This window comes from Rhinolophus sinicus, linkage group LG05 (assembly GCF_036562045.2).
Source record: "Rhinolophus sinicus isolate RSC01 linkage group LG05, ASM3656204v1, whole genome shotgun sequence".
Lineage (NCBI taxonomy): Eukaryota > Metazoa > Chordata > Mammalia > Chiroptera > Rhinolophidae > Rhinolophus > Rhinolophus sinicus.
The window spans coordinates 135,614,653-135,633,264 of NC_133755.1; the positions used below are offsets into that span (position 1 = coordinate 135,614,653).

Here is an 18,612-nt window from a genome sequence, read left to right on the forward strand (position 1 = left end):
GCTGAAGATGCCCACACTTGTACTCCAACTCGGATCCCTCCTTTGACCTTAAGACTCAAATATACAACTCCACACTTGACATGGCCACCTGATGACAAGTTAACAGGCACCACACACCTGACACGTCCAAAACAGTTTTCCTCCCAAACCCACCGCCAGCTACTTGATCCACGGTACCAGCTGCCCAGATCAGAAGTCTTGGTCATCCCTGGTGTGGACCTTCCCCTCCCTTACGCAATCCCTTAGGGTGTCCTGTTGATTTTACCTTCCGGATGTATTCCAAACACATTCTTCCCCATGCCCACAGTCCCTGCTTTCGCCCAGGCTTCCTTCTCTCTCTGCTGGTCTTCTGCTACACACGTCTCTCAGCTCCCGCTGTGTGCACATTGCCCCTTCACTTTATACTCCACACAGTGGCAGATGGTTTCTTAGATCGGACATGTCACTTACTAATGTAACACCCTGCAGGGCCTCCCACCACACTTGGGATCCTTAACAAAGCCCTCGCGTGGCACAAGGCCCTGCGCTTCCCACGGCCATCAGCCATGTCCCTCTGACTCACCATGCCCCAGACTGCTCGCAGGTCCTCTCTGAGGCCAAGTGCTTCGTTCTCAGGGCCTTACCGCCAACATTCTGGTTCTTTCCCCCTCATTTTCACATGGTCACTTCCCCCATAACCTTTAAGTTCCCACTGAAATGAAAACTCCAGGGGACTTTGTTGACCACTCGATCGACACTGGGCCCCTCTGTCATTCTTGGTGACAGTCCTTTGTCTCATTCACAGTCCTCCCCCAACTTTATTTTTCACGTTTATTTTCTGTTCACTTGTCTTTGCTTATATATCCCAAAGGGCAAAGATCACATGTCTCTAGGTCACTGCTACGTTCCTAGTTTTTGGCACAATGCTTAGCATGGAGTAAATTTTTAACAGACACACAGACTGGATGAAGGAAGTGGTTTTTCCCCATCTCACCTCTACCCGACAATGCTGACAGAAATTTCTTAACACGTTGCGTACGGTGGGGTTTAAATCCCTCGTGAAGATTCTCGTGATCCGTACGCAACGTGTTAAGGCAGGAGAGGAGAAGGCCCACGGGCAGTGGTACATGGACTTGAAGGAAGCCTAACAGTCTGGAGGGGTGAACAGAGGCAGCGCCAGCAATGCCCCTAACACTCCTTTGTCCTTTCTATCGCGGAGGAGTCTGAGCAATGGTGCAAAGTCGGCACTTCCAACAGAGGCCCATCTGCAGGTTCTCAAACAACACACTAGCCACCATTTAGAGCATTCATGTTCTTCTCTAATCTTTTCCAAATATTTCAATTAGCTATATGCACATTAAACTTTGGCATTAAACTAGATATATTCTATACAAAACATGGAAAACTTCAGGGTCCAGATGTAGGCAGCACATAACATGATTTTCACTTGCACCCTAAATGGTTTTCTCTTTGAGATTCAATTTTATAATTACCCATTACCTTAATTGGAATCAAAGAACATATTCTCTGTTTATGCATATTAATAGTTATATCTACATATATATACACACATACGTATATACAAACAAACGCAGCTGGAGGCAGGGAGGACCCAAGACATCATCTATTACTAAACTCAGCAGAACCGACCAACAGGTGATTTTAAATGCACACGCGTTAACACGGGCTGCACTTACCAACACAGCCTGAGTAGATGCTTTACATTTCTTTCGAGACATTAACCAGGGTAAATGATGAGGCTTTCTCTAGGCTGTTAAAAAAACTCACAATGTCTTATGTAAATTTCTACATGAAGACCCAGAACTACCTACACCTCAGGGTACTCAACTGTCGAATTGTGACAGTCCAATCAGAGATGCGGGCATGGCTTCTAAGGGTGGCAGCACCCCGCTTAGGAGCTTCGCAGAATCTCAGAACCGTGCTATGTGCCAGTTATGCCACCGTGTGACTTGGGACAACTTCCCTAACTTCCCTACGTAGGCTCTTCATCTAGAAAATGAAGATCGTGAGATAAGGATGGTTTTTCTCTGAAGAAATGAGATAATACAGACAGATCAGTGGCACAGAGTCTGGCATATTGTGTGCCCACTCTCATGCTATATTTTCAAGTAACAGCTGACTACCCCCTTTTCCTGCCTTTTGCTTTAGACTGAGATCCCAAAGGGAATAAGAAGAGAAGCTTCTATAGAGGAGCTGAGACTTGGGTGAATACTGGAAAGTGTGTAGTTTCAGAAACTGGAGCACAGAAAAGGAGTCGTGCCAGGATAGAGCACGGAGGGAGGAGAGCCAGGCAGAGGTGAGTATGGTGAAGGGGCTTGGGTGGGAGGTGAGCCTGCGTGGGATGGCGCAGAGTAATTGGGGTGGGGATTCAGGGCAGTAAGGTGGCACCTTTGCAGGGATAGATGGAGGAAGGCATCAAGATGTGGGTAGAGGAGCTCGTATTTGACACAGACAATGACCAGGGACCTGTCTGTGCGTGTCTCTGTTCAGTACCTTCAGGACACCTTCCAGTTCACAAGATTTACCATCATGTTTGTCCCTATTACAACATTTCAAATCTGCCTCTGATACTTTGTCAGCCCTGGGCGTGAACAGAGAAAAATTAAGTATACTCCTCTAAACCCAGATCAGGATACACTTGATCCCAATCAAAAGATGATATTTATAGAAATGGAAAAATGTCCCTCCCTTCTTCACAGACCAGTGAAGTTAGGCCAGTAGTGGTGTTTCCTCCAGGGAGATAATGGAATACCGGCAGTGCTGGGTCTATTTTTACTCACCCCGTCATCCATCGACCATCAGTGTAACTACAGGCAAAGGGGAGAGGAGGGAGGACGTTGTGTAGCAGGTGGAGAGCCTACACTAAGCGCCATGGTCTCTTCTCACCTTTTGCCCTAAAAGAGTAGAGCAGGAAGCCCAAGAACACTGTCTAGGTGGCACCTGCAGAAGAGGCAGGGGCGTAGGAGTGATACTATCGCAGAAAAGCAGGGAAAAGATTACCCTCAACTCTCTCCTGCTGAGCTTTCTCAATGCAGAGAAACTCTAAACAATGATCAGATTCCCAGTTCCACATACTCTCCTCATCCTATCCTTTGTCTAACGTCACCTATTAAAAAGGCAAAAATACACAGATAGACGCTGGAATGGATGTATGCCTCTAAGAGGAAGCAGGTAGCAAGGGCGCCTGCTTTGGGCACAGAAGGTGCTTTCCATGTTCAGTACCCAAGAAGCAAAGGTCTTGTTTGGGCTAGAGCTTCCAAAACAAATCTGTGAATATTCTTCTGAATTTGAGTTAGAAGCCACCAGGTACCAGTATTGGCATTAATGCCAACCCGAGTAGGATCGTCAAGTCCAGCAGAGACGAAATGAAAAAAGCAAAACCATAAATACTTACATTTTATTTCAATTCTGCACATACTCTAAATGGAATTTCAAGCTGCCACACAGTGACCAACATTTAATACTCAAATAAAGCTCCTCAGATTAAAATATAAATGTAGGGATATATATATATATATGTTTATGTATATGACATAAATAAGTGGGTAAGGCAATGAGAACCTCCATTAACACACGATAAAGAGATTAGAAGTGAACACTACAATAAATCAAAATACTCATAAACACTTGAAAAACGAATTTATGGGCCCTTATTCTCTCCCCTTTCACACAGAAGGTATTTTTATTAAAAAGTTCCATAGGAGTCTACAAAGTTAGCCATTGGATACTTACATGATGTACAAACATACTTTTAGAGGTAAGGGATCTTAGGATTTAGAAGCCCTTTAATATAATTTGTTTATTTTAGAGGTAAAAAAAAAAAAATCCCACGGGGCAGCCGATGGCTCAGTTGGTTAGAGCACGAGCTCTCAACAACAAGGTTGCCAGTTAATTCCCACGTGGGATGGTGGGCTCTGCCCCCTGCAACTAAGAGTGAAAACGGCCACTGGACTTGGAGCTGAGCTGCGCCCTCCACAACTAGATTGAAGGACAATGACTTGGAGCTGATGGGCCCTGGAAGGACACACTGTTCCCCAATATCCCCCAATTAGGAAAAAAAAAAACCCCACAAAAAATAAACCTCAAAACCAAAACAAACAACTGAGCCTATAGAAAGCACAAATAACATCCTGATAACAAAATGTGCACAATGAGCAAAGTGATGGAGTTCTACGTTCTTGTTTTGAGTTAAAACACATCGATTGAGTTTTTAATTTCCTTTAATTTCCCTCTCAGTTCATCTGTAAAATGAGAAGACTCAACTAGATGAACCCTAATGTATATGCAACTGGAAGGCATGCAACTTTGTCCAGAGCCCAAAACCATAGAAGCAGAAAGATACACACCTAGAAAAAAGCAACAAAGCAGCTATGGAATTAGGGACCTGACCAGCTCCTGGAAGGATGATTCACACCGTGCTTCCATTCCAAAGAGGAGGTCTCTCAAGGATGGCCTGTGTCCCCGTCCTTTGCAGGTAAGTGCAGGAGGGCGGCAGGGAGTTGGTTATCCCAGGCATGAAGAAGATTCTAGCACAGAATTAAACACCTGAAGAGCCATCTGACACTAGCTTATCTAGCTTCCTCATCACGCCAAAAAGAACCCGTTAGAGTTCATCTTGATTTTAATGCTCAAAATAGCCTCACACACGCTTGCATCACACTTCTGCTAAAGTCAAGACAAGAGTTCAGGAACAATGTACACTCATGTTCTAGAAGCAGTGTTAAATGTCTTTATGCACGGGAGAAGAGCCTTTTGAAAAAGGCGAGTCTCTCTTCACAGTGTGTTATTTCTGCTGTTCACAATTATATTTGAAAATTCAACTCTGTTGGAGTCTTTGTTTTTCCAACCCAGATCCTCAGACTTAGGTACCTGGCCACCAGGCGGCGTTTGAGTTCCTTGGTCTCAGGGTCCACACCAAAAAGTTTTTGCTAAGTAAGGCCTGTTTTGCCTTGTGTGGCAGATTGCTATTAGGTTGGTGCAAATGTAATTGCGGATTAAAAGGTTAAAAATAACTGCAAAAACCGCAATTATGTTTGAACCAACCTAATAGTTGTCTCCCAAGATCCATTCCCCCTGTTTCCTTGATAATAAGGCCCCAGTTTTCAGCTGGGTACATTTTTTTCCTGGGCATAAAACTACATCTATAAAACTCCGTGCATTAGGTGGAACCACGTGAGTACGCTTTTGCCAAAAAGATAAAAGCAGACATAATACATGTCATCCTCTCATGAACATCCTTATAAGACAGCTGCCAAGTACCTCCACGCCACCGCATGCCCTCTTCTTCCCCATCGCTGCCTTCCTACTGGCTGGAAAGTGGATATAACACGGCTGGAACCCCAGCAGCCTTCTAGCACCATGAAGTAATGCTCAGAACAGAAGCCATGCGTGATGAAGCCGCAAGACAGAGGAAGCTTGGATTCCTTAACACCTTGGACACCAAGTCCGCCCGACTACCCCTATGCTTTTAAGTGAGAGGGAAATAAACGTCTCTCTCCTTTAAGCTGGTTATTTTGACTTGTCCCCTACTGCTCACAGCTGAATCTAATCTGAGTAACACACCTCGAGATTCAGATTCATTTTTAACAACAGAATTATTAAAATGGCAAAGGTAAGTACCATCAGCACACATACTATTCATAGATGATACTACGCTACTGATTCAATCAGTTCTAATAAGAAGGAAGTGACTCTCTTCTTTTTAAAAAATAGGATAATGAAATATAGCACTTTTTTTCTCAACATGGTTTTCTAGCCAGGAGCTGGAGCTGGTTGTTAGCTGTAAATAAGCTGAAATCTACCCACTTCAGTATCAGCAAAGCCCCTCAACCAGCATCTTTCATGGATCTCAAAGGCCATGATTCTAAGACCAATATAAACAAAGTTTAAACCTATATACTCAGTATCATCTGTAGAAATCTAAATATTAAAAACTTTGTATATACTCCAATGAGTATAGTTGTCACCCATGGTACAGAGTTTATGTAGAGCCTGATCTCTGACAGTTACGGCTTCTAATACAGCATTTTAAAAGCACAATAAACCTGGACAGCATTCTAGAAGTCAATCTAACTGTTCAAATCAAATCAGCATCTGTTCCACTCTAACAGCTTGGCAGAGCAAGCTGTGCAAATCCCCGTGATGCTGAGTCCCTGCCAAGTCTCCCAGGAGGGTCACCTAATGGGGCTTCTTTCCCTGGCACGAGTTCAGCTGCTTTCTGGTTCTCCATCTCCCTGCAGACCCCCTTCATAGTTTAAGTAGGACTCATTGCCTCAGCAAAGTTCAGAGACACTCAGAGGCAGGTGAGCACAGCTCTGGGTCAGCCTGGAGCTTTCATCCGCTTTGCCACAGGAAGCACACAGAAATCTCCCGAGGCCTATCTTTATGGGGATGGATTGCTCAATTCTCAAGGCCACCTTGTGATTTTTACTGCAAGTACGTTATATTCTCAGGTTGCTGCAAAGTAATGTCCTTTTCTAAAACATGGAAGATTTATTCCATGTTGAGTGAGATGGAGACTGCAGCAACTGTAGACTTGGGCCCCATAACTCATTTCTCTATTGTAAGATAGCAAGAAAGCAAAGACTCTTATCTTTTATAGTCAAATTATAACAGCTGATATGTAAAGGGGAAAGAGACATAAACATATATACTCTGAATATAAATATTATGCCTTCAATCTAGAATGCTTGCTTGACAAAGAGAATTTTAAAGATGAACAGGAATCTGTTTACGCAAAAGTGTGTCACCATGAAGCATAATATAAAAAATAACACAAATACTTAGGCAATAAATCATCAAGAACAACTGATTGCACTTAAAGCAGTTTTCTAATTACATGCAAGCAGAGTAACCCCTCAAAAAGTTCCCCCACTCACTGTTCACTAACATGTTGTGAAGATTTATAACCTATACATATTGGTGAAAACATAGTGCTACAGAAAACATTGTCACTAGTTCAACAGGCAGCTCACCAAGGAGGTGGAGGAGTCAATATTTAAAAACTGTATGTGCCATGCATGTGCTCTGCACAGAAGTTAATGAGTATTAAAACAGTAATGTTCTAAGAACATGTTCTCTGAATGAATGGCAAAGCCGGTATGCTAGCAACCACAAATTAGGTACCACCAAGATTAGAAAGATCTAGACTAAATTAAAGAGAAAAAATTCCTACTCCTCCTACCCCAAGGCATCTTGGTAAACCCAAAGAATCATCTGATTTTAACATTTCTGTTCAGATCACCAGCAAACCACCTTTTGGATGGTCGTGATGTTTCCTATGTATTATTACAGGTAAACCTCAGGAAAGTAAAGTTCCTATGAAGTACAAGAGAACAGGAATCTATGTTAAATACTTATAATTCTTACTATTTTTGTACTATATTAAGTTTGCTTTTGCCCCATAAAATTGAACCTTCCCTCTGATTTATTGTCTTTTATAAAACGTGGAAACTGTTGTTAATGGAGTTTATTCACAGTACACTCAGTTCACTTTTTCACATCAATAAATGGCGCTTTTCATTTTGGGAGGAGAATAGCCAATCTCTCAGCGGGCTGAACAAAAATGAGATACCGAGGAACCAAAAAGAGCATTTTTGCTACATGACATTCCTTTGTCACGCCACATTCAACCACAGCGCAAACACTACTCCACCCACAGACAATAAGTGCCAAAGGCGAACCCAAAGCACAGGATACTGAGGGCACGATTCCCTTCTCCAGGAATTTACAGTGAAATTATGAAATTACACTGCTATGAAAAGGCAGAGGCAGTCTCTGAATGAAGAGTGGTGGTAAAATTGTGGAGGAGTCTCAGTGGAGAAATGGCAGCTAAGACAGCACCCATCCCTCGGAGCCCCGCCCAGCTCCCACCTCTGCGGTGAGGGCTCCCTCCCTGATCTCTGTGGTCTCTGACCCTGCTGGTCTCTGACACCACAGTACAGACTGAAGCCTGCACCTTTCCCTCCATCGCTGTGCTAACATCCTGGAGGTGTCTGATCTTCCAGATCTGTAGGTCTCAACTTTCCAGGCTGACAATAAATTTCCCAAATATATTTATATAAATTAATATAAATTGCCTATGCCTGGAATTTCTCTATATTCAAACAATACAACCCGGTGTTAAATGTCATGTCATACATATTTGTTGACAGACTAAATTTGACTAACATTTTTTTATTACTTAACTTTTGTTTAAAATGAAACATATTACTGATTATAAACATAGACAGATTTTGCAGGTAAAACACTATTACCAAACCTGCTTAATAAATCAAACTTCTGATGTCCAGTATTTCAACTTCTATTTAAAGACACGGGCACAGAGATTCTAATCAAAATTATGTGGTCATGTTATTTCACAATAAAAGAAGGAAAAAAAAGATTTGTTCATTGCAGATCTGATAAACATATCTAAAACTAAATTTTTAATGTATCCCAGACTGGAAGAAAAATAAAGTTTTCCAGAATCTGATTGTCAAAATTATGTTTCTGATACAGATCAATTTTGTACCCACAGCTACAGTCAGGAATAGATAAAGGCTATACAGATAGCAGCTTTCTTCTATGTCTGTCAGCAAAATACGACAACACATCCTTCACCCTCGGATCCCCTTCAAAATGCTCTGGGTGCTGGGTGAATGCAGATCACACAAAGAACAGCCCACTGCAGCCCACTGAGCCATGTGTGATGCTGACGACCCCCCACCCCCACTCCCACCCCCAGCTTGGTCTGTCTTACCAATTACCACCACTAACTGCACCAACCAACCGTGCAGGACAATGAGTGCTGCGGTATTTACTTCACAACAACAATGGTACTTCACAGACTGTTTAGAACGAAGGACAAATACTCTGGGGATCTTCTTTTCAAATTACACATGGAATAAATATAAACACCAGGACCAAGTGGAATCAAACGCGGCATTACCCTAAAGTGACCGGAAACAAAAAGAGAATATCTTTTCAAAACGCTGTGGTTTCTCTGACACACCATCAGGATGTTTTCCACGTGCACACAAATCCCTCTGGAGGGCCCGCTTTTACAATGGGAGGTCACTGTCGCCAGCACCCCTGAGCACCGAGTCAAATGTGAGCACTTCTGCCACGGTCACACTGTGTGTCCAAGCGCTGCCGCACACACCTGAATCTCAGGCACAGCAAAACGGATGTGGAGTGATGCCGTCTACGGTGTTGTGACATCACAGTGCATTTCAAAGGCATCTTTACACAAGAAAAGATTCTATTTTAATAACTCAGTGCAATGTGTATGATGTATGATCAACAGAAATAAAATCTATTGGCATTTTCCACAGAGGCTATACTCTGCCCACAGGAACATCTCCATTTTTCTAAAACATGGAAATGAGGAGCAGTACATTTAGGGTCTGTAAACCAATGTGTTCTGTCCAGTTACCATCTCTTTCAATTTTTACCATGAATCTCCCCCCGCCTTGCTCCTCTACTGCAGCAGTACAAATAAAAGGTCTTAAGTAGTTGCGTAGCTCAATTGTCAGGGAAGTTTTCATTGCAAAGTGGAGAGTCAGGCACAAAAGAATTCAGTGAGTTTTCCAACACAGGCAACAGGCAGCACCCAAACATGCTTCCTCTCCAGTTTAATCTGGAAATTTCTGGCAGCTCTGTACACGGAGAGATTCCTACTCCACACAAGCACTTGCTCAGCTGTCAAGGTTTATCTTTTCACTTATAAATGAAACAATACACATTAGGTGGTAACTAGCTTCTTTGTGTATCACCTATAAAGAATACTGCTATCATCAGAATAGAAAAACCCAGCTACCTGGCGGGACAGACAACTCCAACCATCCTCACCGAGAAGGAAGTTACTTCCTTATAAGTTGCCTCCCTGACAGCTGTCATTATCATAGGTGCCCCTCCCTTCCCCAAATGCCAAAGGTTATTGTACACTTGGGAACTGAGGAAAGATGAAAAAGAGAATGTTTTATCTTTGTTTGTTTTTTAAATATAGACCTGAGGGCTGTGTAGTAGAAATGAGGAGAAGACAGGTGTCTCTTACAGGCAGCTCTGCCCAATTCTAGGACACGGTTCACTCTTGAGGTCAGAAGAGGGGATGGTCAGCGTGCTTGGGCATCCTTGACATTACTGACCAGACGCACACGCACACACACACGCACACAAACCCAGCCCTGCGGACACCCAGACAAGGATTACAAGTCAGCCCCGAGAAGGCCAATGTTACCGTTGATAGGGACAAATTTTCTATATATAGAGAAAAGGGAAGACAGCAAAGGATGACAGCCTAAAAGTGATTTTAAAGCCTAATACAGGACTAGGGTGAATAATGAACCATGTAAGCACCAGACAGAAGGTACTGGCCCCTACCGGATTATCTCTCCAGGCAATGGCTCACCTTGAAAATGAGAGAAGAAACTAGCCAAAACAGAAATAGAAGACTAAAGTCTGTTATATTCATTACTAATATTGACTGAAAAAGAAAACTGATTACATTCTATATGCCAGACACTTAAAATACATCAACTCATATAATCCTACAGAAATCCTGCAAAATAGATACTATCTATATATCTATATTTTACAGCTGAAAAAAACTGTGGCAGAAAGGTTAAATGATTCGCTCAACGTCACCCAACACGGATATGCAGACTTCAGGCCTGACAGAGTTTCACGATAAAAGCCCTGCGTGTCTACTGAGAATGTTCTGATCTTATAAATACTATTTATACTGACCAGGGATCAACCAACTTTTTCTTAGAGGGCTAAATACTAAGTATTTCAGGCTTTGTGGGCCGCAGTCTTTGTTGCATCCACCAGCTGAAGTGCTAAAGCAGCCACACTCTGTAAACAGATGGGTATGGATGTTCTCCAACAAAACCGGAGGCCAGTTTGCCAACTGCCGATACAGAACAGGGGCTGGCAAACTGCAGAGCTGGGCCAGATCCAGCCCACCAGTGGGTTTTGTAAACAAAGCTTTATTTTTTTATGACCGAGATCTAGCCCATCATCTAGACTATTTCTAGACAGTGAAGAGTAATTCACCATGCTAAAATAACGCCCTCGTTTCACAGAAACCTTCTCAGGAGCATCCAGTGCTTTGTTCTAACCTGCCTTCACAAACAACATTCTGACTCCTAAATTCCTAACCCGTGGTCCCTGTGGTCCAGCCCTCGGGTGGGAGAGTCCTGATAATCATCTGGTGCCTGACAGGTGACCTCTCACTGTAAAGGGACAGAGACATTCTGCATCATCAATCAGTAAGTGATTCAGTTTCCAGGAGACTCAGTAGCTTTGGGGAACTGAAACAATAAAAGCGGAGATTCTTAACCTGAGATCATTCTTCACCCGGTGACCAGAGACTGAGCTTGTGGTGCCATGACCATTCATTCATTCATTCATTCTGATATTTTATGGAGTGCCCACTCTGTGCCAGGCAGAAATCTGTATGAACTTCAGACTGAAAAGACTAACTCATTGCACTTGAGTAAATACATTATGTAGAACATATCTAGTAGGTATTTATGACACCACAAGACCTGAGCTAGAACACAACCCACTTTCGAGCGAACAGATTAATACAAACTGTATTGCTTTGCTAGCTACTGCAGTAAGGTCTCCCAGACAAGGGACTCTGTCTTCCTGTTAAGAGTTGCAGCTATGGGAGCAGAACCTGTAAGCTCTGGGAGGCAGGGACCGTACCTGGCTCAATGCCCAGAAACAGCAAGAGCTTAAAAAATACCTGTCGTTGGCACTACTGTGGATTACCTCCCCAGCTCCTGAAAGGCCGAGGTATGAATGGTCCAGCCTAACAGTCAGATTTTGTAACTCAACGTTATCAAGATCAAATGCTCCTCCATACCTGAACTGTCTGGTAATCGGAAGCATCAATTCCTTTCACAGTCACCTCTCGGAAGACTCTGGGCTCCAGTTCCTCTTTGGTAAGATCACAGTGATAAATGATGCCTAGAAGGAAGGAGAAGTCTCCGTTTAGTCCACACATGTACTGGGTATCAGGGGGACAAGAACCACAAAGCACAATCAGATGCCATGAGTTGAAAAAGAGGAGGGTTAGAGAGGATGAGAAGAGGTAAAAAACCTAAGTGTGGAAACTTACAGGTCTTTCCCACGCCAGGTCACATAAGAGGACAGGTAAAAAAATATGGGAAACTTCAGGTAGGGCCATTTTATCTAAGAGCTGATTCAGGTGGAAAACGCAAATGATTTGCTCAGTCAAAAGCCAATCAGGGGTCTCTTGATGGCAACTGTGGGGCTCCTGCTACCTGACACCCACTCTGTCATGGACTCACATGTGGATAGTAGTCAGGGGACCAAGATGATTGGGTAGCCGTTTCAGAACTGCTTTCTAAATTTGGATTATCCCAGTAATTGTGCACAACCCAAACTGACGAATATGTACCGAGAATTCCAGCTTATTTAACCACTAATTAAAATTCCATTTCCTGAATTGAATGCTACTACACGCTAACATTTAAGAACTAAATCAAGGAAACAATCAGTAAGATAATTCCTGCTGTTTGAAAACAACAACACTGCCGTTGTTTATGAAACAGAATTAGTCATCCAGAGCGGGTGGTATGGAAACAGCCCTCCCACGTAATACTTCAAACATACGCTCTCAAGTACATGAAAATCGATTTAGTGATCCCGATACTTGCTGGAAAACCAGAAACCAAACTGTACTCCCACAGGACACATTCAGATTGATTCATCTTGTACTAAAATAGCGGATTTCTTTCTTATCAACTCCTCTGCACTCGTATGTATTTTACTAACAGCTGAGATACAACACTGTGCCCCAAACCAGCAGACAGTAAGCAGTCCATTTAGATGCCTTAATAGCATGACTGCTAATCCCTACAAATGTTGTCTCAATTCTCATGCTTAGAGACAAATAATCAGAGGTATGTAAAGAGAAACCAAAAGAATTTTGCAAAAGATGACCCACGTAGATACTATTTTGTCTGATTATGGGTTGGGTTTTAAGGGTGTATATTAACAGTGACAACGGGGAGATATGTAACATGATGAAGCATCGGCACTCTTAGTTTCATACCTGGATATTTGTTGAAATAGATCTTTGCATATGAATTACATCCAAACTACACTTGGGACATACACTGCCTACTCTATTTGTCTAGATGGATGTAATCTTGAGGGCAAAGGCTATCTTCAGATATAAATCAATTTTTGAAAAGCTTCTTCATCAGTACCTGCCCCCCTTCCTCAAAATACCAAAACATCCCAATCTTTGAAGAGAAAAGAAAAAACAACACCCAAACAACGATAAAAAGGAGATTGCAGACCAAGCCTGTGACATCTGAGCACCTGACTCACCCTGGCATCACGGCTCCCTCTGCTACAGTGATTGACAAAGGACCTGGGAGCCAGGATTCCAAGCTTTGACAGTTACTAGGTCAGTGAGCTTTACACAAGTCACCAAGGGATTAGAATGTGCAAGACAATGAACAGGAAACATACTCTAAATGGCCATTTATCTAGAAAAGATTGAGACAGCAATTGCTCTAACAGCATAATGAAATAAGTACACAGTAAGGGCTGGCTACTGTTTAAAGAACAGGCGGCAAGTGTCTGACCTCTACTCTTCTGTCTTGTGCAGAAGTGGCACCTTGGAGGAGGCTGGGTTAAACCTGAAGGTACCAGTGCTTAATGTATTTGATCAATACTTTCTACTTACAGATCCATCTGGGTGAGCCCAGGTCAGCCCATTGCACATTCACGTGGTAATTTGAATCCTTATAACCTGCTTTGTGTCCTGTCTTATTTGGTTCAGTAAGTACAAGGAAGGCGGGGTTTGGAGAAAACATCCTAGGATCATGAGCCAGCGAGGACTGGTTAGGTGATCTCTAGGAAATCAGTTACAAGGTTTAAGGCTGAAAGAGAGAATTGGATTAAGGATTATGGAAGTCCCTTAAAGCCAGAGGAGGTACCTGGACTTGAGAAGATGGACCTCCTGATAAAAACAGAGCTTACGTAAGGCTCTTCTCACAATAGGGAAGAGGCAGGGATGAGCAGCTGACATATTCTTGCTATAATCCAATACAAATGTAAGGAGATACAAGAAATGGGAGTTAGGAGGAAGGGGCAACTCTGGGAGAAACTATGACAGAATCAGAGGGATATGAAAAAGTGGGTACGTCAAGAGAAACCAAAAAAATTTTGCAAAAGATGATCCATGTAGATACTGTTTTATTTTATTATGGGTTGGGTTTTAAGGTTTTTAAAAGGAAAAAAACGAACAAAAACTACCGTGTTTCCCCAAAAATAAGACCGAGTTGGACCATCAGCTCTAACGCATCTTTTGGAGCAAAAATTAATATAAGACCCAGTCTTATTTTAATATAAGACCCGGTATAATATAATAAATATAATATAATATAATATAATATAATATAATATAATATAATATAATATAAGACTGGGTCTTATATTAACTTTTGTTCCAAAAGACACATTAGAGCTGATGGTCTGGCTAGGTCTTATTTTCAGGGAAACACGGTAAAACGAGTCTCTTCAAAATTTTTTACACTCCCTGGTATTTACCCAAAGGAGTTGAAAACTTATTTATGTTCCCACAAAAATCTGCACATAGCTGTTTATAGCAGCTTTATTCATGATTGCCAAAACTTGGAAACAACCAAGATGTCCTTCCGTGGGTGAACATGTAAATAAACTATGCAACATCCAGACTCAATGGGATATTACTCAACGCTAAAGAGAAATAAGCTATCAAACCATGAAAAGACATGAAACAATCTTAAGTGCATATTACTAAGTGAAATAAGCCAATGTGAAAAGGCTGCATACTGTATTATTCCAACTATATGACATTCTGGAAAAGGCAAAACTATAGAGACAGTACAAAGAGAAGTGGTTGCCAGAGGCTGGGAGATGGGGAAGGGACACAAAAGCAGAGCACAGAGGATTTTTTAGGGAAGTGAAAACATTCTGTAGGATACTATATTGATGGACGTGTCATTACACATTCGTCCAAACCCACAAATGTACAACACACACAGTGAACTGTAGGGTAAATTATGGACTTTGCGTGATTATGATGTGTCAATGTAGGTTCATCAACTATAACAAATGTAACACCCTGAGGAGGGTTGCTGATAATGGGGGAGGCTGTGCATGTTTGGGGGCAGAGGGTATATGGGAGACCTCTGTATCTTGCCCTTAATTTTGCTGTGACTAAATCTGTTTTAAAAAATAGTCTTACTTTTTTTTTTTGCCTTTCCCAAACAGTCTAGTAAAGATTCTTTGATTTCTCATCAGTTTCCCAGAGCCACGCGCCTGAGACTGCTGTATTGGATTATTACAACATGCAAGTCTGTCTGGAGTTAACCTTAGACAACCCTCTGAGGTTCCATGAATACAGAATTAATTGGCTCAACCAGTAAGTGGTTTGAGCCACAGGGAATAAGAATGTCATCCTCCAAACTGCCCTGGCTGCCTGTTTCCTCCCATGTGTGACTCAAGGTACTAAAGTCCTAAACAGCCTGGGCTCAGGACACATCTTCGCCATGTACCTCCATGGGGACCAACGTCAGCTGCTGTGCATGCACCTGCCAGCTGGATCACGTGTCCACAGCAGCTGGAGCTCTAGTTATTTTGGCCCTGGCGCTTTACTTATAATTTAGTCTCTCCGTTATTTACTGCAGTACTGGACAGCTAACCTTCAGAGACCAGGGCAAGAGCCTTTAAGCTGATCCATATGTATATATGCACACACTGACAATTCTTGATTTCAAGAGACCTAGTTTAATTATCTGATGACCAATTTGAACCAAAAGGCCTGAACTTGGAAGCCCCGTTTTCTGGTTTTACATATCAAATTGCATTAAGGAGAGAAAAGAAAAAGATGGGGGCAAAATGAGTAAGAAAAAGGAGGAGAACAAAGCATTACAATAACAAATTAAAGCTTGTTCAGAAGCTGCCTGGCAGTACAGAACTAAGAACACACTTCTCTTTTCAAACTTCACAGCCCCAGTCAAGGATAATATTTCACTGCTTGGCACAGAACCCACCACTTTACACTGGGACAATGAGTCCTTTCTTCCCCAGGTAATCATGAGCTTGTTCCTGAAATAAATGACCACATGGGGTCACTGAAGGAGATTTACAGGCCTTTGGTGACTTGGGCTTTTATTATGAGCAGGTGAGTCACCTCATCCTCTGTTCTTCTCATTGCTCTTTCTCCATTTCACTTGTGTAAGCTATGAGATTTTCCAGTGTAAAATTTCTAGAACCAGTGTAAGTAGAGCAAATAAACTGGGGACCCCAGAGCAGTGGGTTGAGAATGGCTACCGAGAGGACACTGGTTTTTCTTGGTTCCTGTCCACTGGCTGCCACTGTACCCCAGTCCCCAGGGGAGGAGGGGTTAGGCGTAGGACACCCTGATGTGGGGCTCCTGACCTGTCGCTCCCTGACTCTTGGCCCTGGTTTGCACATCCCTGTGGGCACTTCTCCTAGGCTGCTGGGTCCTCTAAGAGGCACATGGGATAGTAAACATGCTAGGTTTTCCAAGTATACCATGAGACCTGCTTACAGAAAATCACTCTTTTGGTTTTAATAACCCTGACAGCAACCTGTCATGACGATAGGTTCCTTATAGATTGCCTGCTCTGTGACTCGGAGGTGCAAAAAAAAAAAAAAAAAGTGGATGAGACATCACTGTCATCTGGCGAAACCCCAGGAGAATGGAACCACTTCAGTACCTGCCCTGTGCCGGCTTTATTTGCCAAGGACCAAACTATTGCAACAAAATTGAGCAGGACCAAAAGGGTTATGGAGGAGCATGAAAAACGAACAAAGAAAAGGGCAGACATTTTTTTCAACCAGACTGATTTTAGGATGGGGTATGCTCGGTCAAATGCAAACTGGCAGTGAAGCCACCAGGCTCCTGGGACAAACCAGAGTATGTGTATGGCTTTGGCTGTAACAAAAGCAGTGCGGCCAAGTGGAGAAGCAAAAACAAACAAAAATAACAAAAATAACACACACACACACACACACACACACACACACACACAAGCAAAATGAGTGTGACCAACTTAAAAAAACAAGTTAAAAAGAGAGCTATGTTTACTTTGGGGAAAATTAACCCATACCATGAAAAGTAAAACTACAATTTATAAGCATTTTTTTCTTTTTACTAGAACCAAATAAGTTTTTTTCCTACAAGTATATAAGACTATTTTTAGAACTATATTTTAATTCAGTTTAACAACAGCAGAATTTATTCTCAGTTTTTCCAGAAAACAGTTTTTTAATGTCAGATGTAACTACAGACTTTTACCCTGAGCTTTTAGCTATCTGCACTGTGTATGTCCTGGTACATATAGACCAAAGGCTGAATGTAAGGTTATCCTTGTTCATACTAATTTTTTAAATCAACCCAGAGCAAGAGTTGGTCCTGTCCCGAGAACAGAGACTCAGGATATAAGATTAAAGAGAGTGTGGTTTTCAGGCATTCACATCTCCTTTTGTCCTGATTACCTGTTTTCCTGTTTTATTCCCATTAAGCAATTTTGGCTGTGATACAGCATATTATACAAATAATACATCATTTCTGTGATTTTCAGTAACACAGCATTATAGTTCCATTTCCTAAAAGAAACCCAAACATCAGTCTGATTTTTAAACCGAACTACACTGGGAAAAAGACTCTCACCTGGAGATAAAAAGGAAGTAAACTGATAGAAGATTTCGGTGTCCTTCTTCTGACCGCTATACCCCACGATGCTGCCGACCTCGAGCGGGAAGGTCTTGAGGAGAGCACCAGTGGCCAGGTCGTGAAGCTGCAGAGTGTTCTTCACGTCGTGGAGGTAGCACAACACCAAAAAGTTAGACCGGACACAAGCTACCCATTCTGAAAAGATAAGGACAGACAAGGCCTCATGGAGTTTTTGAAAAGAAGTGAAAAGCATACTGAGGTCACTGAACCATAGTTCTGGAGCTATCCATTGTGCTGGGCAGCACTGAGACTTGCAAAGCGATTTTATAACTGATTTTCATCATTCATCTAGTCTCCAGCATGTTCCTTTAATAAATGATGGTCATGGTCATGTCCAGAGGAAAACAAAATATTCTCCACTTTGGGCCAGGGGCTTTTGATGATCTAGATACCGTGTGTACTACAAATAACACTGCCTACTTATTTTGTGTCCCGTATCATGCTACAGGAGATCTAATAAGGAAAACATCAACAACCAAATCACGATCCATTTCTGTCAGGGTTGTTTATTAGACAAAAATGTATTAAGCCCTTGGCATGTGCCAGATACCCTGCACAGTGCTGGGAGACAAGCAGGAAGGTAACGTCACTTCTGCTCTTAAGATACAATCATGTAAAAACACAAGCAGTGACGTGTCAACAAAGGTAAGTCAGTGGTTGGCTGGGAACCCCAAGCAGTGAGAGCCTTTCAGCAAGTGCTGACGCGTGTGGAGATGGGGGTACCTGGGGCGGAGTTAATGGGCATGAGATGGCGGGAAGACAGGTGACTCAAGGAATGCAGGCCAGAGCTAAGAGAGTATGAATGAACAAATACATGCACAGCAGGGAGGGAGGGAGGG

At 42.5% G+C, this 18,612-nt stretch overlaps 1 protein-coding gene across 1 annotated transcript in view; it reads right to left on the reverse strand.

Moving 5' to 3' along the window:
- The window catches only part of PREP (prolyl endopeptidase), a 112,496-nt gene that overhangs the window by 31,010 nt on the left and 62,874 nt on the right, over window positions 1-18,612 (reverse strand). The window contains exons 9-10 of the mRNA XM_019734997.2: window positions 17,711-17,908; window positions 11,855-11,958 (exon numbers count right to left, since the gene is read on the reverse strand). Of these exons, the coding sequence (XP_019590556.2) occupies window positions 11,855-11,958; window positions 17,711-17,908 (302 nt within the window). The remainder of the gene's footprint in view (window positions 1-11,854; window positions 11,959-17,710; window positions 17,909-18,612) is intronic.